Source organism: Lolium rigidum, chromosome 4, assembly GCF_022539505.1.
Source record: "Lolium rigidum isolate FL_2022 chromosome 4, APGP_CSIRO_Lrig_0.1, whole genome shotgun sequence".
NCBI lineage: Eukaryota > Viridiplantae > Streptophyta > Magnoliopsida > Poales > Poaceae > Lolium > Lolium rigidum.
In genome coordinates, this window is record NC_061511.1 from 50,378,106 (window position 1) to 50,399,786 (window position 21,681).

At 43.7% G+C, this 21,681-nt stretch overlaps 5 protein-coding genes across 5 annotated transcripts; all 5 read right to left on the minus strand.

Moving 5' to 3' along the window:
• Positions 1-5,588: 5,588 nt before the first annotated feature.
• On the minus strand, positions 5,589-5,825 carry LOC124646483 (subtilisin-chymotrypsin inhibitor WSCI-like). The gene has a single exon (XM_047186589.1). It carries the CDS (start codon positions 5,823-5,825, stop codon positions 5,589-5,591), a length of 237 nt encoding a protein of 78 aa, XP_047042545.1.
• Positions 5,826-7,525: 1,700 nt separating this feature from the next.
• On the minus strand, positions 7,526-7,762 carry LOC124646488 (subtilisin-chymotrypsin inhibitor WSCI-like). The gene has a single exon (XM_047186593.1). The coding sequence runs from the start codon at positions 7,760-7,762 to the stop codon at positions 7,526-7,528; it is 237 nt and encodes a 78-aa protein (XP_047042549.1).
• Positions 7,763-9,467: 1,705 nt separating this feature from the next.
• On the minus strand, positions 9,468-9,704 carry LOC124646486 (subtilisin-chymotrypsin inhibitor WSCI-like). The gene has a single exon (XM_047186591.1). It carries the CDS (start codon positions 9,702-9,704, stop codon positions 9,468-9,470), a length of 237 nt encoding a protein of 78 aa, XP_047042547.1.
• Positions 9,705-13,351: 3,647 nt separating this feature from the next.
• LOC124646476 (subtilisin-chymotrypsin inhibitor WSCI-like) lies at positions 13,352-13,588 on the minus strand. The gene has a single exon (XM_047186579.1). The coding sequence runs from the start codon at positions 13,586-13,588 to the stop codon at positions 13,352-13,354; it is 237 nt and encodes a 78-aa protein (XP_047042535.1).
• Positions 13,589-19,266: 5,678 nt separating this feature from the next.
• On the minus strand, positions 19,267-20,190 carry LOC124647019 (subtilisin-chymotrypsin inhibitor WSCI-like). The gene is made up of 2 exons (XM_047187024.1): positions 19,983-20,190; positions 19,267-19,400 (listed from the first exon to the last, which is right to left on the minus strand). Exons 1-2 carry the CDS (start codon positions 20,188-20,190, stop codon positions 19,267-19,269), a joined length of 342 nt encoding a protein of 113 aa, XP_047042980.1.
• Positions 20,191-21,681: the final 1,491 nt, after the last annotated feature.

The window sequence follows — 21,681 nt, forward strand, 5'->3', positions numbered from 1 at the left end:
CTTTGCTGATTAACTCCTAAATCAAAATAAATTATAAAAATAGTCAAACGAGAGCACTTTGAAGAATCTCGGTAATCAAATTAAATAATGAGAAGTCCCACACTAACCTGGTAATGAAACCGAGGACCAACTCGTCTGATTGAAGATGTTGAACTCATCAGCTTAATCTGAATATATAGGCCATCAAGCTGTAGGTTACTTAATGTGTACACAATGTAAGTGAATACGTGCTAGATTCACATGGGTGGTGGCAACGTGACGGAAAGATATCACATTTTTCTTTAGTTAGTACTACGTGCCTACACATCACCAGATAAGGTGATGCTTATCTATCTCAAGCAGAAAAAGGGTGAATGGGTTTTAGCACGGCAAAGACTTTGTCGTGTTTCGGAGAAGATACACACGCCAAAGGTCAGTTTCTGCGTCAATTTGTGCTGCGAGACCTATGTCGTGTGCAGACACACGGCAAAATCTTTGCCATGTTCCGAAACTCGATTTCCGGTCGTGAGATTGATGGTGGCAATGTGGCAAAAGATACCCTTTTGTCCTTAGTTAGTACTACGTGCCTAGACATCACCAGATAAGGTGATGCTTATCTATCTCAAGCAGAAAAAGGGTGAATGGTTTTTGTGGGTAACATTTGGATAGTTTTGTACTACATTCATGACTATTTCGCAAAATTGTTTCTATTAATTGTTATTGTTTCTATTAATTGTTATCACACAAAATCCTGTCCAAAAACCAAGTTCGAATTACAATACAACTAAGAAAAGGGGGTAGGAGAAAGGAAGCGAGTTGGCGCAAGATCGTGAAAACCCACCGTGGATAACATCCACTATGGGGCAAAAACCTGATATCACAAACCGAAACTCCATCACAAGTATTCCCGGAAAAACACACAAACCTAAGGAAGATTTAACAGTCCCAAAGACAACAGGAGACTAACAGACACAAAAGCCATCACTAGTTTTGGGATACTCCAGGGGCTTCAACAGACCAAAACAGCTTCAGGGGGCGTTGATTAGCAGCATCTGTCTGTTGCCAGAAGCAGCGGATGGAGCAGAGAAGGCGATCGTCGCGGAGTGCATCGGCTTTTTAGCGCCTCCAGTCAGCTGCTCCTTGTCCACCTCCTTTTGAAGACCTGCCCAGTACAATAACATCGAAATAGTGTAGAAGATGATCTCACTAGGTGATCTGAAAATATGCTTCTCGAAAGTAACTTTATTCCTAACGTACCAAATCGCCCAACAAGCAAGCAGCAATAAGAACCACATAGAAACGTTCCATGCGAGGGATGAACGAATGAAACCAGGCCATAGCTTGCCAAAACGAATTTGGCACACAACGAGCACCAATAGACATTCCCCGAATTCCCCACACAATGAATTCCCTCTTGTTTTTGTGGATAACATATGACTCGTTTCATAGAATTTTCGCTATTAATTGTTATCGCACGTAATCCTGTCCAAAAATTAAGGGACGATGTAGTTGCACACAAGCTCGCTTAGAACTTTCTCTTGAATATAACAACGAGCTTCTTATTATATGATCTAGCTATCTCAATCTTGGTAAATCCAAGAAGAGAGCAAGCTGCATGAACAGAACATCGGCTTCTTATTGTATGATCTAGCACTATCTCAAACTTGGTAAATCCAAGAAGAGAGCAAGCTGCATATATATACGCCAGCTCGGTGAACTCGCAAAGCTAGCCGACCTCGGGGACCTCGGCATACGATGTCAACGAAGAGGCGTACACGATCGATGCGGTAGTCCAAGGTGACCGGTGACCCCGCCGGCACCACGACGATCCGCGCCTCGAGGCTTGTCCTTCAAAATCACCTTCGTCGCCTCCTCCACGGACATCCCCACCACCTCCGGCCACGATGTCTTGTTGCCACCGGTGGCAGTGCTCCCTTGGACAGGGCTGCACATGTCGGAACTCATCTTTGCTGATTAACTCCTAAATCAAAATAAATTATAAAAATAGTCAAACGAGAGCACTTTGAAGAATCTGGTAATCAAATTAAATAATGAGAAGTCCCACACTAACCTGGTAATGAAACCGAGGACCAACTCGTCTGATTGAAGATGTTGAACTCATCAGCTTAATCTGAATATATAGGCCATCAAGCTGTAGGTTACTTAATGTGTACACAATGTAAGTGAATACGTGCTAGATTCACATGGGTGGTGGCAACGTGACGGAAAGATATCACATTTGTCTTTAGTTAGTACTACGTGCCTACACATCACCAGATAAGGTGATGCTTATCTATCTCAAGCAGAAAAAGGGTGAATGGATTTTAGCACGGCAAAGACTTTGTCGTGTTTCGGAGAACATACACACGCCAAAGGTCGGTTACGCGTCAATTTGTGCTGCGAGACCTATGTCGTGTGCAGAAACACGGCAAAATCTTTGCCATGTTCCGAAACTCGATTTCCGGTCGTGAGATTGATGGTGGCAATGTGGCAAAAGATACCCTTTTGTCCTTAGTTAGTACTACGTGCCTAGACATCACCAGATAAGGTGATGCTTATCTATCTCAAGCGTAAAAAGGGTGAATGGTTTTTGTGGGTAACATTTGGATAGTTTTGTACTACATTCATGACTATTTCGCAAAATTGTTTCTATTAATTGTTATTGTTTATATTAATTGTTATCACACAAAATCCTGTCCAAAAACCAAGTTCGAATTACAATACAACTAAGAAAAGGGGGTAGGAGAAAGGAAGCGAGTTGGCGCAGTATCAGAAAACCCACCGTGGATAACATCCACTATGGGGCAAAAACCCGATATCACAAACCGAAACTCCGTCACAAGTATTCCCAGGAAAAACACACAAACCTAAGGAAGATTTAACGAGTCCCAAAGACAACAGGAGACTAACGAGACACAAAAGTCATCACTAGTTTTGCGATACTCCAGGGGCTTCAACAGACCAAAACAGCCTTCGAGTGGCGTTGATTAGCAAGCATCCGCCTGTTGCCGTAAGCGAGCGAATGGAGCAGAGAAGGCGATCGTCGCGGAGTGCATCAGCTTTTAGCGCCTCCAGATCAGCTGCTCCTTGTCCACCTCCTTTTGAAGACCTGCCCAGTACAATAACATCGAAATAGTGTAGAAGATGATCTCACTAGGTGATCTGAAAATATGCTTCTCGAAAGTAACTTTATTCCTAACGGACCAAATCGCCCAACAAGCAGCGAGCAATAAGAACCACATAGAAACGTTCCATGTGAGGGATGAACGAATGAAACCAGGCCATAGCTTGCCAAAACGAATTTGGCACACAACGAGCACCAATAGACATTCCCCGAATTCCCCACACAATGAATTCCCTCTTGTTTTTGTGGATAACATATGATCTGTTTCGTAGAATTTTCGCTATTAATTGTTATCGCACAAAATCATGTCCAAAATTAAGGGACGATGTAGTTGCACACAAGCTCGCTTAGAACTTTCTCTTGAATATAACGACAGCTTCTTATTATATGATCTAGCTATCTCAATCTTGGTAAATCCAAGAAGAGAGCAAGCTGCATGAACAGAACATCGGCTTCTTATTGTATGATCTAGCACTATCTCAAACTTGGTAAATCCAAGAAGAGAGCAAGCTGCATATATATACGCCAGCTGGTGAACTCGCAAAGCTAGCCGACCCTGGGGACCTCGGCAACAGTGTCAACGAAGAGGCGTACACGATCGATGTGGTAGTCCAAGGTGACCGGTGACCCCGCCGGCACCACGACGATCTGCGCCTCAGGCTTGTCCTTCAAAATTACATTCGTCGCCTCCTCCACGGACATCCCCACCACCTCCGGCCACGATGTCTTGTTGCCACCGGTGCAGTGCTCCCTTGGACAGTGGCTGCACATGTCGGAACTCATCTTTGCTGATTAACTCCTAAATCAAAATAAATTATAAAAATAGTCAAACGAGAGCACTTTGAAGAATCTGGTAATCAAATTAAATAATGAGAAGTCCCACACTAACCTGGTAATGAAACCGAGGACCAACTCGTCCGATTGAAGATGTTGAACTCATCAGCCTTAATCTGAATATATAGGCCATCAAGCTGTAGGTTACTTAATGTGTACACAATGTAAGTGAATACGTGCTAGATTCACATGGGTGGTGGCAACGTGACGGAAAGATATCACATTTGTCTTTAGTTAGTACTACGTGCCTACACATCACCAGATAAGGTGATGCTTATCTATCTCAAGCAGAAAAAGGGTGAATGGGTTTTAGCACGGCAAAGACTTTGTCGTGTTTCGGAGAAGATACACACGCCAAAGGTCGGTCTCGCGTCAATTTGTGCTGCGAGACCTATGTCGTGTGCGTGACACACGGCAAAATCTTTGCCATGTTCCGAAACTCGATTTCCGGTCGTGAGATTGATGGTGGCAATGTGGCAAAAGATACCCTTTTGTCCTTAGTTAGTACTACGTGCCTAGACATCACCAGATAAGGTGATGCTTATCTATCTCAAGCAGAAAAAGGGTGAATGGTTTTTGTGGGTAACATTTGGATAGTTTTGTACTACATTCATGACTATTTCGCAATTTTTTTTCTATTAATTGTTATTGTTTCTATTAATTGTTATCACACAAAATCCTGTCCAAAAACCAAGTTCGAATTACAATACAACTAAGAAAAGGGGGTAGGAGAAAGGAAGTGAGTTGGCGCAGTATCAGAAAACCCACTGTGGATAACATCCACTATGGGGCAAAAACCTGATATCACAAACCGAAACTCCATCACAAGTATTCCCAGGAAAAACACACAAACCTAAGGAAGATTTAACAGGTCCCAAAGACAACAGGAGACTAACAGACACAAAAGCCATCACTAGTTTTGGGATACTCCAGGGCTTCAACGGACCAAAACAGCTTCAGGGGCGTTGATTAGCAAGCATCCGTCTCGTTGCCAGAAGCAGCGGATGGAGCAGAGAAGGCGATCGTCGCGGAGTGCATCAGCTTTTTAGCGCCTCCAGTCAGCTGCTCCTTGTCCACCTCCTTTTGAAGACCTGCCCAGTACAATAACATCGAAATAGTGTAGAAGATGATCTCACTAGGTGATCTGAAAATATGCTTCTCGAAAGTAACTTTATTCCTAACAGACCAAATCGCCCAACAAGCAGCAGCAATAAGAACCACATAGAAACGTTCCATGCGAGGGATGAACGAATGAAACCAGGCCATAGCTTGCCAAAACGAATTTGGCACACAACTAGCACCAATAGACATTCCCCGAATTCCCCACACAATGAATTCCCTCTTGTTTTTGTGGATAACATATGACGGTTTCGTAGAATTTTCGCTATTAATTGTTATCGCACAGAATCCTGTCCAAAAATTAAGGGACGATGTAGTTGCACACAAGCTCGCTTAGAACTTTCTCTTGAATATAACAGCAGCTTCTTATTATATGATCTAACTATCTCAATCTTGGTAAATCCAAGAAGAGAGCAAGCTGCATGAACAGAACATCAGCTTCTTATTGTATGATCTAGCACTATCTCAAACTTGGTAAATCCAAGAAGAGAGCAAGCTGCATATATATACGCCAGCTGGTGAACTCGCAAAGCTAGCCGACCCTGGGGACCTCGGCAACAGTGTCAACAAAGAGGCGTACACGATCGATGCGGTAGTCCAAGGTGACCGGTGACCCCGCCGGCACGACGACGATCTGCGCCTCAGGCTTGTCCTTCAAAATCACCTTCGTCGCCTCCTCCACGGACATCCCCACCACCTCCGGCCACGATGTCTTGTTGCCACCAGTGGCAGTGCTCCCTTGGACAGGGCTGCACATGTCGGAACTCATCTTTGCTGATTAACTCCTAAATCAAAATAAATTATAAAAATAGTCAAACGAGAGCACTTTGAAGAATCTGGTAATCAAATTAAATAATGAGAAGTCCCACACTAACCTGGTAATGAAACCGAGGACCAACTCGTCTGATTGAAGATGTTGAACTCATCAGCTTAATCTGAATATATAGGCCATCAAGTTGTAGGTTACTTAATGTGTACACAATGTAAGTGAATACGTGCTAGATTCACATGGGTGGTGGCAACGTGACGGAAAGATATCACATTTGTCTTTAGTTAGTACTACGTGCCTACACATCACCAGATAAGGTGATGCTTATCTATCTCAAGCAGAAAAAGGGTGAATGGGTTTTAGCACGGCAAAGACTTTGTCGTGTTTCGGAGAAAATACACACGCCAAAGGTCAGTTCGCGTCAATTTGTGCTGCGAGACCTATGTCGTGTGCAGAAACACGGCAAAATCTTTGCCATGTTCCGAAACTCGATTTCCGGTCGTGAGATTGATGGTGGCAATGTGGCAAAAGATACCCTTTTGTCCTTAGTTAGTACTACGTGCCTAGACATCACCAGATAAGGTGATGCTTATCTATCTCAAGCAGAAAAAGGGTGAATGGTTTTTGTGGGTAACATTTGGATAGTTTTGTACTACATTCATGACTATTTCGCAAAATTGTTTCTATTAATTGTTATTGTTTCTATTAATTGTTATCACACAAAATCCTGTCCAAAAACCAAGTTCGAATTACAATACAACTAAGAAAAGGGGGTAGGAGAAAGGAAGCGAGTTGGCGCAAGATCGAGAAAACCCACCGTGGATAACATCCACTATGGGGCAAAAACCTAATATCACAAACCGAAACTCCGTCACAAGTATTCCCGTGAAAAACACACAAACCTAAGGAAGATTTAACAGGTCCCAAAGACAACAGGAGACTAACGGACACAAAAGCCATCACTAGTTTTGGGATACTCCAGGGGCTTCAACAGACCAAAACAGCTTCAGGGGGCGTTGATTAGCAGCATCTGCCTGTTGCCAGAAGCAGCGGATGGAGCAGAGAAGGCGATCGTCGCGGAGTGCATCAGCTTTTTAGAGCCTCCAGTCAGCTGCTCCTTGTCCACCTCCTTTTGAAGACCTGCCCAGTACAATAACATCGAAATCGTGTAGAAGATGATCTCACTAGGTGATCTGAAAATATGCTTCTCGAAAGTAACTTTATTCCTAACAGACCAAATCGCCCAACAAGCAGCAGCAATAAGAACCACATAGAAACGTTCCATGCGAGGGATGAACGAATGAAACCAGGCCATAGCTTGCCAAAACGAATTTGGCACACAACGAGCACCAATAGACATTCCCCGAATTCCCCACACAATGAATTCCCTCTTGTTTTTGTGGATAACATATGACTGTTTCGTAGAATTTTCGCTATTAATTGTTATCGCATAGAATCCTGTCCAAAAATTAAGGGACGATGTAGTTGCACACAAGCTCGCTTAGAACTTTCTCTTGAATATAACATCAGCTTCTTATTATATGATCTAGCTATCTCAATCTTGGTAAATCCAAGAAGAGAGCAAGCTGCATGAACAGAACATCAGCTTCTTATTGTATGATCTAGCACTATCTCAAACTTGGTAAATCCAAGAAGAGAGCAAGCTGCATATATATACGCCAGCTGGTGAACTCGCAAAGCTAGCCGACCCTGGGGACCTCGGCAACAGTGTCAACGAAGAGGCGTACACGATCGATGCGGTAGTCCAAGGTGACCGGTGACCCCGCCGGCACCACGACGATCTGCGCCTCAGGCTTGTCCTTCAAAATCACCTTCGTCGCCTCCTCCACGGACATCCCCACCACCTCCGGCCACGATGTCTTGTTGCCACCAGTGGCAGTGCTCCCTTGGACAGGGCTGCACATGTCGGAACTCATCTTTGCTGATTAACTCCTAAATCAAAATAAATTATAAAAATAGTCAAACGAGAGCACTTTGAAGAATCTGGTAATCAAATTAAATAATGAGAAGTCCCACACTAACCTGGTAATGAAACCGAGGACCAACTCGTCTGATTGAAGATGTTGAACTCATCAGCTTAATCTGAATATATAGGCCATCCAGCTGTAGGTTACTTAATGTGTACACAATGTAAATGAATACGTGCTAGATTCACATGGGTGGTGGCAACGTGACGGAAAGATAGCACATTTGTCTTTAGTTAGTACTACGTGCCTACACATCACCAGATAAGGTGATGCTTATCTATCTCAAGTAGAAAAAGGGTGAATGGGTTTTAGCACGGCAAAGACTTTGTCGTGTTTCAGAGAAGATACACACGCCAAAGGTCGGTTCGCGTCAATTTGTGCTGCGAGACCTATGTCGTGTGCAGACACACGGCAAAATCTTTGCCATGTTCCGAAACTCGATTTCCGGTCGTGAGATTGATGGTGGCAATGTGGCAAAAGATACCCTTTTGTCCTTAGTTAGTACTACGTGCCTAGACATCACCAGATAAGGTGATGCTTATCTATCTCAAGCAGAAAAAGGGTGAATGGTTTTTGTGGGTAACATTTGGATAGTTTTGTACTACATTCATGACTATTTCGCAAAATTGTTTCTATTAATTGTTATTGTTTCTATTAATTGTTATCACACAAAATCCTGTCCAAAAACCAAGTTCGAATTACAATACAACTAAGAAAAGGGGGTAGGAGAAAGGAAGCGAGTTGGCGCAGTATCAGAAAACCCACTGTGGATAACATCCACTATGGGGCAAAAACCTGATATCACAAATCGAAACTCCGTCACAAGTATTCCTAGGAAAAACACACAAACCTAAGGAAGATTTAACAGGTCCCAAAGACAACAGGAGACTAACAGACACAAAAGCCATCACTAGTTTTGGGATACTCCAGGGGCTTCAACAGACCAAAACAGCTTCAGGGGGCGTTGATTAGCAGCATCTGCCTGTTGCCAGAAGCAGCGGATGGAGCAGAGAAGGCGATCGTCGCGGAGTGCATCAGCATTTTAGCGCCTCCAGTCAGCTGCTCCTTGTACACCTCCTTTTGAAGACCTGCCCAGTACAATAACATCGAAATAGTGTAGAAGATGATCTCACTAGGTGATCTGAAAATATGCTTCTCGAAAGTAACTTTATTCCTAACGGATCAAATCGCCCAACAAGCAAGCAAGCAATAAGAACCACATAGAAACGTTCCATGCGAGGGATGAACGAATGAAACCAGTGCCATAGCTTGCCAAAACGAATTTGGCACACAACGAGCACCAATAGACATTCCCCGAATTCCCCACACAATGAATTCCCTCTTATTTTTGTGGATAACATATGATCTGTTTCGTAGAATTTTCGCTATTAATTGTTATCGCACGTAATCCTGTCCAAAAATTAAGGGATGATGTAGTTGCACACAAGCTCGCTTAGAACTTTCTCTTGAATATAACAATGAGCTTCTTATTATATGATCTAGCTATCTCAATCTTGGTAAATCCAAGAAGAGAGCAAGCTGCATGAATAGAACATCAGCTTCTTATTGTATGATCTAGCACTATCTCAAACTTGGTAAATCCAAGAAGAGAGCAAGCTGCATATATATACGCCAACTAGGTGAACTCGCAAAGCTAGCCGACCCTGGGGACCTCGGCAACAGTGTCAACGAAGAGGCGTACACGATCGATGCGGTAGTCCAAGGTGACCGGTGACCCCGCCGGCACCACGACGATCTGCGCCTCAGGCTTGTCCTTCAAAATCACCTTCGTCGCCTCCTCCACGGACATCCCCACCACCTCCGGCCACGATGTCTTGTTGCCACCAGTGGCAGTGCTCCCTTGGACAGGGCTGCACATGTCGGAACTCATCTTTGCTGATTAACTTCTAAATCAAAATAAATTATAAAAATAGTCAAACGAGAGCACTTTGAAGAATCTGGTAATCAAATTAAATAATGAGAAGTCCCACACTAACCTGGTAATGAAACCGAGGACCAACTCGTCTGATTGAAGATGTTGAACTCATCAGCTTAATCTGAATATATAGGCCATCAAGCTGTAGGTTACTTAATGTGTACACAATGTAAGTGAATACGTGCTAGATTCACATGGGTGGTGGCAACGTGATGGAAAGATATCACATTTGTCTTTAGTTAGTACTACGTGCCTACACATCACCAGATAAGGTGATGCTTATCTATCTCAAGCAGAAAAAGGGTGAATGGGTTTTAGCACGGCAAAGACTTTGTCGTGTTTTGGAGAACATACACACGCCAAAGGTCGGTTTCGCGTCAATTTGTGCTGCGAGACCTATGTCGTGTGCGTAAACACGGCAAAATCTTTGCCATGTTCCGAAACTCGATTTCCGGTCGTGAGATTGATGGTGGCAATGTGGCAAAAGATACCCTTTTGTCCTTAGTTAGTACTACGTGCCTAGACATCACCAGATAAGGTGATGCTTATCTATCTCAAGCAGAAAAAGGGTGAATGGTTTTTGTGGGTAACATTTGGATAGTTTTGTACTACATTCATGACTATTTCGCAAAAAAATTTCTATTAATTGTTATTGTTTCTATTAATTGTTATCACACAAAATCCTGTCCAAAAACCAAGTTCGAATTACAATACAACTAAGAAAAGGGGGTAGGAGAAAGGAAGCGAGTTGGCGCAAGATCGAAAAACCCACTCGTGGATAACATCCACTATGGGGCAAAAACCCGATATCACAAACCGAAACTCCGTCACAAGTATTCCCAGGAAAAACACACAAACCTAAGGAAGATTTAACGAGTCCCAAAGACAACAGGAGACTAACGGACACAAAAGCCATCACTAGTTTTGGGATACTCCGGGGCTTCAACAGCACCAAAACAGCTTCATGGGGCGTTGATTAGCAAGCATCCGCTCGTTGCCGTAAGCGGCGGATGGAGCGAGAGAAGGCGATCGTCGCGGAGTGCATCAGCATTTTAGCGCCTCCAGTCAGCTGCTCCTTGTACACCTCCTTTTGAAGACCTGCCCAGTACAATAACATCGAAATAGTGTAGAAGATGATCTCACTAGGTGATCTGAAAATATGCTTCTCGAAAGTAACTTTATTCCTAACAGATCAAATCTCCCAACAAGCAAGCAAGAATAAGAACCACATAGAAACGTTCCATGCGAGGGATGAACGAATGAAACCAGGCCATAGCTTGCCAAAACGAATTTGGCACACAACGAGCACCAATAGACATTCCCCGAATTCCCCACACAATGAATTCCCTCTTGTTTTTGTGGATAACATATGACTGTTTCGTAGAATTTTCGCTATTAATTGTTATCGCACATAATCCTGTCCAAAAATTAAGGGACGATGTAGTTGCACACAAGCTCGCTTAGAACTTTCTCTTGAATATAACAGCAGCTTCTTATTATATGATATAGCTATCTCAATCTTGGTAAATCCAAGAAGAGAGCAAGCTGCATGAATAGAACATCAGCTTCTTATTGTATGATCTAGCACTATCTCAAACTTGGTAAATCCAAGAAGAGAGCAAGCTGCATATATATACGCCAGCTGGTGAACTCGCAAAGCTAGCCGACCCTGGGGACCTCGGCAACAGTGTCAACAAAGAGGCGTACACGATCGATGCGGTAGTCCAAGGTGACCGGTGACCCCGCCGGCACCACGACGATCTGCGCCTCAGGCTTGTCCTTCAAAATCACCTTCGTCGCCTCCTCCACGGACATCCCCACCACCTCCGGCCACGATGTCTTGTTGCCACTGGGGCGGTGCTCCCTTGGACAGAGGCTGCACATGTCGGAACTCATCTTTGCCGATTAACTCCTAAATCAAAATAATTATAAAAATAGTCAAACGAGAGCACTTTGAAGAATCCGGTAATCAAATTAAATAATGAGAAGTCCCACACTAACCTCGGTAATGAAACCGAGGACCAACTCGTCTGATTGAAGATGTTGAACTCATCAGCTTAATCCGAATATATAGGCCATCAAGCTGTAGGTTACTTAATGTGTACACAATGTAAGTGAATACGTGCTAGATTCACATGGGTGGTGGCAACGTGATGGAAAGATATCACATTTGTCTTTAGTTAGTACTACGTGCCTACACATCACCAGATAAGGTGATGCTTATCTATCTCAAGCGTAAAAAGGGTGAATGGGTTTTAGCACGGCAAAGACTTTGTCGTGTTTCGGAGAACATACACACGCCAAAGGTCGGTTTCGCGTCAATTTGTGCTGCGAGACCTATGTCGTGTGCGAGACACACGGCAAAATCTTTGCCATGTTCCGAAACTCGATTTCCGGTCGTGAGATTGATGGTGGCAATGTGGCAAAAGATACCCTTTTGTCCTTAGTTAGTACTACGTGCCTAGACATCACCGGATAAGGTGATGCTTATCTATCTCAAGCGTAAAAAGGGTGAATGGTTTTTGTGGGTAACATTTGGATAGTTTTGTACTACATTCATGACTATTTCGCAAAATTGTTTCTATTAATTGTTATTGTTTCTATTAATTGTTATCACACAAAATCCTGTCCAAAAACCAAGTTCGAATTACAATACAACTAAGAAAAGGGGGTAGGAGAAAGGAAGCGAGTTGGCGCGAGTATCGAGAAAACCCACTCGTGGATAACATCCACTATGGGGCAAAAACCTGATATCACAAACCGAAACTCCGTCACAAGTATTCCCAGGAAAAATACACAAACCTAAGGAAGATTTAACAGGTCCCAAAGACAACAGGAGACTAACAGACACAAAAGCCATCACTAGTTTTGGGATACTCCAGGGGCTTCAACAGACCAAAACAGCTTCAGGGTGCGTTGGTTAGCAGCATCTGCCTGTTGCCAGAAGCAGCGGATGGAGCAGAGAAGGCGATCGTCGCGGAGTGCATCAGCTTTTTAGAGCCTCCAGTCAGCTGCTCCTTGTCCACCTCCTTTTGAAGACCTGCCCAGTACAATAACATCGAAATCGTGTAGAAGATGATCTCACTAGGTGATCTGAAAATATGCTTCTTGAAAGTAACTTTATTCCTAACGTACCAAATCGCCCAACAAGCAACGAGCAATAAGAACCACATAGAAACGTTCCATGCGAGGGATGAACGAATGAAACCAGGCCATAGCTTGCCAAAACGAATTTGGCACACAACGAGCACCAATAGACATTCCCGAATTCCCCACACAATGAATTCCCTCTTGTTTTTGTGGATAACATATGATCTGTTTCGTAGAATTTTCGCTATTAATTGTTATCGCACGTAATCCTGTCCAAAAATTAAGGGACGATGTAGTTGCACACAAGCTCGCTTAGAACTTTCTCTTGAATATAACAACGAGCTTCTTATTATATGATCTAGCTATCTCAATCTTGGTAAATCCAAGAAGAGAGCAAGCTGCATGAACAGAACATCAGCTTCTTATTGTATGATCTAGCACTATCTCAAACTTGGTAAATCCAAGAAGAGAGCAAGCTGCATATATATACGCCAGCAGGTGAACTCGCAAAGCTAGCCGACCCTGGGGACCTCGGCAACAGTGTCAACGAAGAGGCGTACACGATCGATGCGGTAGTCCAAGGTGACCGGTGACCCCGCCGGCACCACGACGATCCGCGCCTCGAGCTTGTCCTTCAAAATCACCTTCGTCGCCTCCTCCACGGACATCCCCACCACCTCCGGCCACGATGTCTTGTTGCCACCAGTGGCAGTGCTCCCTTGGACAGGGCTGCACATGTCGGAACTCATCTTTGCTAATTAACTCCTAAATCAAAATAAATTATAAAAATAGTCAAACGAGAGCACTTTGAAGAATCCGGTAATCAAATTAAATAATGAGAAGTCCCACACTAACCCGGTAATGAAACCGAGGACCAACTCGTCCGATTGAAGATGTTGAACTCATCGGCTTAATCTGAATATATAGGCCATCCAAGTTCGTAGGTTACTTAATGTGTACACAATGTAAGTGAATACGTGCTAGATTCACATGGGTGGTGGCAACGTGACGGAAAGATATCACATTTGTCTTTAGTTAGTACTACGTGCCTACACATCACCGGATAAGGTGATGCTTATCTATCTCAAGCAGTAAAAAGGGTGAATGGATTTTAGCACGGCAAAGACTTTGTCGTGTTTCGGAGAAGATACACACGCCAAAGGTCGGTTCTGCGTCAATTTGTGCTGCGAGACCTATGTCGTGTGCAGACACACGGCAAAATCTTTGCCATGTTCCGAAACTCGATTTCCGGTCGTGAGATTGATGGTGGCAATGTGGCAAAAAATACCCTTTTGTCCTTAGTTAGTACTACGTGCCTAGACATCACCAGATAAGGTGATGCTTATCTATCTCAAGCAGAAAAAGGGTGAATGGTTTTTGTGGGTAACATTTGGATAGTTTTATACTACATTCATGACTATTTCGCAAAATTGTTTCTATTAATTGTTATTGTTTCTATTAATTGTTATCACACAAAATCCTATCCAAAAACCAAGTTCGAATTACAATACAACTAAGAAAAGGGGGTAGGAGAAAGGAAGCGAGTTGGCGCAGTATCAGAAAACCCACTGTGGATAACATCCACTATGGGGCAAAAACCTGATATCACAAACCGAAACTCCGTCACAAGTATTCCCAGGAAAAACACACAAACATAAGGAAGATTTAACAGGTCCCAAAGACAACAGGAGACTAACGAGACACAAAAGCCATCACTAGTTTTGGGATACTCCGGGGGCTTCAATGCGACCAAAACAGCCTTCGGGGCGTTGATTAGCAGCATCCGCTCTGTTGCCGTAAGCGGCGGATGGAGCGGAGAAGGCGATCGTCGCGGAGTGCATCAGCTTTTAGCGCCTCCAGTCAGCTGCTCCTTGTACACCTCCTTTTGAAGACCTGCCCAGTACAATAACATCGAAATAGTGTAGAAGATGATCTCACTAGGTGATCCGAAAATATGCTTCTCGAAAGTAACTTTATTCCTAACGGACCAAATCGCCCAACAAGCAGCAGCAATAAGAACCACATAGAAACGTTCCATGCGAGGGATGAACGAATGAAACCAGGCCATAGCTTGCCAAAACGAATTTGGCACACAACGAGCACCAATAGACATTCCCCGAATTCCCCACACAATGAATTCCCTCTTGTTTTTGTGGATAACATATGACCACTGTTCAAAAACTAGGCCGATTCAACGATTACTAGGCCGATTAATCGCTACTAGGGGTCTGACCGTGTCGATTACCATTAATCTCTTATGTTAATCCTTTAGTCCGATTAATCAGTCTTAATGTCCGATTACTAGGTATATTTCCGATTAACTACTACACTTGCTAAAAAAATTACAAAATTTTCAATGCATATCTCTAATACAGGCACTACCCCTCCCCAATTAAGTAGGTTTTGCAAAGCTCCTGCTTGATTGCAGCCTCCGTTAGCTTGATTTCCACAATTGCCAAATAGTTCCTAGACCTCCCAGACCAGTTACTCGCAGTTGCCCAGACCTCAGATACAGGAGCTCGACCACCTTAAGGAGCTTGTCTAGGAGCTTGAGGACGCCTTCAATAGGCTAGGTGGTTGAGGGGTAAGTGGGGTCGTACCCTAGGTAGGTGGTGGGAAAAGATAAACTTCAGAGCTGAGAGGAGAAGAAGTGGAAGGAAGGAACGCGGCTTCGGCTAATGGATCCTGATTCACCCGTGACCTGTTCAAGGTCACGGAGGAGAAGCGTACATGTTTTTCTAGGATTTTAGGCTCTAGAGAAGTAGGGACAGACATATAGAGGCTCATATACTATTATTTTTCTTATATAAACTGTTTTAAGTGCTAATTTGTGTTGATTGCACCGATTAATAGCCGACCGATTAAATCAGTTAATCGCCCGAATTCCGATTAATCGCTACTCCCAAGCCGACCGAGCAGTTAACGATTACCGATTTCCTTAACATTGCATATGACTGTTTCGTAGAATTTTCGCTATTAATTGTTATCGCACAGAATCCTGTCCAAAAATTAAGGGACGATGTAGTTGCACACAAGCTCGCTTAGAACTTTCTCTTGAATATAACAGCAGCTTCTTATTATATGATCTAGCTATCTCAATCTTGGTAAATCCAAGAAGAGATCAAGCTGCATGAATAGAACATCAGCTTCTTATTATATGATCTAGCACTATCTCAAACTTGGTAAATCCAAGAAGAGAGCAAGCTGCATATATATACGCCAGCTGGTGAACTCGCAAAGCTAGCCGACCCTGGGGACCTCGGCAACAAGTGTCAACGAAGAGGCGTACACGATCGATGCGGTAGTCCAAGGTGACCGGTGACCCCGCCGGCACCACGACGATCCGCGCCTCGGGCTTGTCCTTCAAAATCACCTTCGTCGCCTCCTCCACTGGACATCCCCACCACCTCCGGCCACGATGTCTTGTTGCCACCGCGTGGCAGTGCTCCCTTGGACAAGGCTGCACATGTCGGAACTCATCTTTGCTGATTAACTCCTAAATCAAAATAAATTATAAAAATAGTCAAACGAGAGCACTTTGAAGAATCTGGTAATCAAATTAAATAATGAGAAGTCCCACACTAACCCGGTAATGAAACCGAGGACCAACTCGTCCGATTGAAGATGTTGAACTCATCGACTTAATCTGAATATATAGGCCATCAAGCTGTAGGTTACTTAATGTGTACACAATGTAAGTGAATACGTGCTAGATTCACATGGGTGGTGGCAACGTGACGGAAAGATATCACATTTGTCTTTAGTTAGTACTACGTGCCTACACATCACCAGATAAGGTGATGCTTATCTATCTCAAGCGTAAAAAGGGTGAATGGGTTTTAGCACGGCAAAGACTTTGTCGTGTTTCGGAGAACATACACACGCCAAAGGTCGGTTTCGCGTCAATTTGTGCTGCGAGACCTATGTCATGTGCAGACACACGGCAAAATCTTTGCCATGTTCCGAAACTCGATTTCCGGTCGTGAGATTGATGGTGGCAATGTGGAAAAAGATACCCTTTTGTCCTTAGTTAGTACTACGTGCCTAGACATCACCAGATAAGGTGATGCTTATCTATCTCAAGCAGAAAAAGGGTGAATGGTTTTTGTGGGTAACATTTGGATAGTTTTGTACTACATTCATGACTATTTCGCAAAATTGTTTCTATTAATTGTTATTGTTTATATTAATTGTTATCACACAAAATCCTGTCCAAAAACCAAGTTCGAATTACAATACAACTAAGAAAAGGGGGTAGGAGAAAGGAAGCGAGTTGGCGCAGTATCAGAAAACCCACTGTGGATAACATCCACTATGGGGCAAAAACCTGATATCACAAACCGAAACTCCGTCACAAGTATTCCCAGGAAAAACACACAAACCTAAGGAAGATTTAACGAGTCCCAAAGACAACAGGAGACTAACAGACACAAAAGCCATCACTAGTTTTGGGATACTCCAGTGGGCTTCAACAGACCAAAACAGCTTCGTGGGCGTTGATTAGCAAGCATCCGCTCGTTGCCGAAGCGCGGATGGAGCAGAGAAGGCGATCGTCGCGGAGTGCATTAGCTTTTTAGCGCCTCCAGTCAGCTGCTCCTTGTCCACCTCCTTTTGAAGACCTGCCCAGTACAATAACATCGAAATAGTGTAGAAGATGATCTCACTAGGTGATCTGAAAATATGCTTCTCGAAAGTAACTTTATTCCTAACGGACCAAATCGCCCAACAAGCAAGCAGCAATAAGAACCACATAGAAACGTTCCATGCGAGGGATGAACGAATGAAACCAGGCCATAGCTTGCCAAAACGAATTTGGCACACAACGAGCACCAATAGACATTCCCCGAATTCCCCACACAATGAATTCCCTCTTGTTTTTGTGGATAACATATGACTGTTTCGTAGAATTTTCGCTATTAATTGTTATCGCACATAATCCTGTCCAAAAATTAAGGGACGATGTAGTTGCACACAAGCTCGCTTAGAACTTTCTCTTGAATATAACAACGAGCTTCTTATTATATGATCTAGCTATCTCAATCTTGGTAAATCCAAGAAGAGAGCAAGCTGCATGAACAGAACATCGCCTTCTTATTTTATGATCTAGCACTATCTCAAACTTGGTAAATCCAAGAAGAGAGCAAGCTGCATATATATACGCCAGCTCGGTGAACTCGCAAAGCTAGCCGACCCCGGGGACCTCGGCAACAAGTGTCAACGAAGAGGCGTACACGATCGATGCGGTAGTCCAAGGTGACCGGTGACCCCGCCGGCACCACGACGATCCGCGCCTCAGTGCTTGTCCTTCAAAATCACCTTCGTCGCCTCCTCCACGGACATCCCCACCACCTCCGGCCACGATGTCTTGTTGCCACCAGCGGCAGTGCTCCCTTGGACAGGGCTGCACATGTCGGAACTCATCTTTGCCGATTAACTCCTAAATCAAAATAAATTATAAAAATAGTCAAACGAGAGCACTTTGAAGAATCTGGTAATCAAATTAAATAATGAGAAGTCCCACACTAACCTGGTAATGAAACCGAGGACCAACTCGTCTCGATTGAAGATGTTGAACTCATCAGCCTTAATCTGAATATATAGGCCATCAAGCTGTAGGTTACTTAATGTGTACACAATGTAAGTGAATACGTTCTAGATTCACATGGGTGGTGGCAACGTGACGGAAAGATATCACATTTGTCTTTAGTTAGTACTACGTGCATACACATCACCAGATAAGGTGATGCTTATCTATCTCAAGCAGAAAAAGGGTGAATGGGTTTTAGCACGGCAAAGACTTTGTCGTGTTTCGGAGAACATAAACACGCCAAAGGTCGGCTCGCGTCAATTTGTGCTGCGAGACCTATGTCGTGTGCAGACACACGGCAAAATCTTTGCCATGTTCTGAAACTCGATTTCCGGTCGTGAGATTGATGGTGGCAATGTGGCAAAAGATACCCTTTTGTCCTTAGTTAGTACTACGTGCCTAGACATCACCAGATAAGGTGATGCTTATCTATCTCAAGCAGAAAAAGGGTGAATGGTTTTTGTGGGTAACATTTGGATAGTTTTGTACTACATTCATGACTATTTCGCAAAATTGTTTCTATTAATTGTTATTGTGTCTATTAATTGTTATCACACAAAATCCTGTCAAAAAACCAAGTTCGAATTACAATACAACTAAGAAAAGGGGGTAGGAGAAAGGAAGCGAGTTGGCGCAGTATCAGAAAACCCACTGTGGATAACATCCACTATGGGGCAAAAACCTGATATCACAAACCGAAACTCCGTCACAAGTATTCCCAGAAAAACACACAAACCTAAGGAAGATTTAACAGGTCCCAAAGACAACAGGAGACTAACAGACACAAAAGCCATCACTAGTTTTGGGATGCTCCAGGGGCTTCAACAGACCAAAACAGCTTCAGGGGGCGTTGATTAGCAGCATCTGCCTGTTGCCAGAAGCAGCGGATGGAGCAGAGAAGGCGATCGTCGCGGAGTGCATCACCTTTTTAGCGCCTCCAATCAGCTGCTCCTTGTCCACCTCCTTTTGAAGACCTGCCCAGTACAATAACATCGAAATAGTGTAGAAGATGATCTCACTAGGTGATCTGAAAATATGCTTCTCGAAAGTAACTTTATTCCTAACGGACCAAATCGCCCAACAAGCAAGCAAGCAATAAGAACCACATAGAAACGTTCCATGCGAGGGATGAACGAATGAAACCAGGCCATAGCTTGCCAAAACGAATTTGGCACACAACGAGCACCAATAGACATTCCCCGAATTCCCCACACAATGAATTCCCTCTTGTTTTTGTGGATAACATATGATCGTTTCGTAGAATTTTCGCTATTAATTGTTATCGCACGTAATCCTGTCCAAAAATTAAGGGACGATGTAGTTGCACACAAGCTCGCTTAGAACTTTCTCTTGAATATAACGACAGACTTTCTTATTATATGATCTAGCTATCTCAATCTTGGTAAATCCAAGAAGAGAGCAAGCTGCATGAACAGAACATCAGCTTCTTATTGTATGATCTAGCACTATCTCAAACTTGGTAAATCCAAGAAGAGAGCAAGCTGCATATATATACGCCAGCTGGTGAACTCGCAAAGCTAGCCGACCCTGGGGACCTCTCGCAATGGTGTCAACGAAGAGGCGTACACGATCGATGCGGTAGTCCAAGGTGACCGGTGACCCCGCCGGCACCACGACGATCTGCGCCTCAGGCTTGTCCTTCAAAATCACCTTCGTCGCCTCCTCCACGGACATCCCCACCACCTCCGGCCACGATGTCTTGTTGCCACCAGTGGCAGTGCTCCCTTGGACAGGGCTGCACATGTCGGAACTCATCTTTGCCGATTAACTCCTAAATCAAAATAAATTATAAAAATAGTCAAACGAGAGCACTTTGAAGAATCTGGTAATCAAATTAAATAATGAGAAGTCCCACACTAACCTGGTAATGAAACCGAGGACCAACTCGTCCGATTGAAGATGTTGAACTCATCGCCTTAATCTGAATATATAGGCCATCAAGCCGTAGGTTACTTAATGTGTACACAATGTAAGTGAATACGTGCTAGATTCACATGGGTGGTGGCAACGTGACGGAAAGATATCACATTTGTCTTTAGTTAGTACTACGTGCCTACACATCACCGGATAAGGTGATGTTTATCTATCTCAAGCGTAAAAAGGGTGAATGGGTTTTAGCACGGCAAAGACTTTGTCGTGTTTCGGAGAAGATACACACGCCAAAGGTCGGTTTCGCGTCAATTTGTGCTGCGAGACCTATGTCGTGTGCAGACACACGGCAAAATCTTTGCCATGTTCCGAAACTCGATTTCCGGTCGTGAGATTGATGGTGGCAATGTGGCAAAAGATACCCTTTTGTCCTTAGTTAGTACTACGTGCCTATACATCACCAGATAAGGTGATGCTTATCTATCTCCAGCAGAAAAAGGGTGAATGGTTTTTGTGGGTAACATTTGGATAGTTTTGTACTACATTCATGACTATTTCGCAAAATTGTTTCTATTAATTGTTATTGTTTCTATTAATTGTTATCACACAAAATCCTGTCCAAAAACCAAGTTCGAATTACAATACAACTAAGAAAAGGGGGTAGGAGAAAGGAAGCGAGTTGGCGCAGTGATCGAAAAACCCACTGTGGATAACATCCACTATGGGGCAAAAACCTGATATCACAAACCGAAACTCCGTCACAAGTATTCCCAGGAAAAACACACAAACCTAAGGAAGATTTAACAGGTCCCAAAGACAACAGGAGACTAACAGACACAAAAGCCATCACTAGTTTTGGGATACTCCAGGGGCTTCAACAGACCAAAACAGCTTCAGGGGGCGTTGATTAGCAGCATCTGCCTGTTGCCAGAAGTAGCGGATGGAGCAGAGAAGGCGATCGTCGCGGAGTGCATCAGCTTTTTAGCGCCTCCAGTCAGCTGCTCCTTGTCCACCTCCTTTTGAAGACCTGCCCAGTACAATAACATCGAAATAGTGTAGAAGATGATCTCACTAGGTGATCTGAAAATATGCTTCTCGAAAGTAACTTTATTCCTAATGGACCAAATCGCCCAACAAGCAGCAAGCAATAAGAACCACATAGAAACGTTCCATGCGAGGGATGAACAAATGAAACCAGGCCATAGCTTGCCAAAACGAATTTGGCACACAACGAGCACCAATAGACATTCCCCGAATTCCCCACACAATGAATTCCCTCTTGTTTTTGTGGATAACATATGACTCGTTTCGTAGAATTTTCGCTATTAATTGTTATCGCACGTAATCCTGTCCAAAAATTAAGGG

What these genes read in the sequence shown, in the direction of transcription:
- LOC124646483 (XM_047186589.1), bottom strand. Translation starts at nt 5,825, where the DNA reads ATGAGTTCCGACATGTGCAGCCCTGTCCAAGGGAGCACTGCCACTGGT.
- LOC124646488 (XM_047186593.1), bottom strand. Translation starts at nt 7,762, where the DNA reads ATGAGTTCCGACATGTGCAGCCCTGTCCAAGGGAGCACTGCCACTGGT.
- LOC124646486 (XM_047186591.1), bottom strand. Translation starts at nt 9,704, where the DNA reads ATGAGTTCCGACATGTGCAGCCCTGTCCAAGGGAGCACTGCCACTGGT.
- LOC124646476 (XM_047186579.1), bottom strand. Translation starts at nt 13,588, where the DNA reads ATGAGTTCCGACATGTGCAGCCCTGTCCAAGGGAGCACTGCCACTGGT.
- LOC124647019 (XM_047187024.1), bottom strand. Translation starts at nt 20,190, where the DNA reads ATGTGCAGCCCTGTCCAAGGGAGCACTGCCACTGGTGGCAACAAGACA. An exon ending in CGTTGACACCATTGCGAGAG is followed by an intron (nt 19,401 to 19,982) that starts GTCCCCAGGGTC and finishes TGTACTGGGCAG; the next exon opens with GTCTTCAAAAGGAGGTGGAC.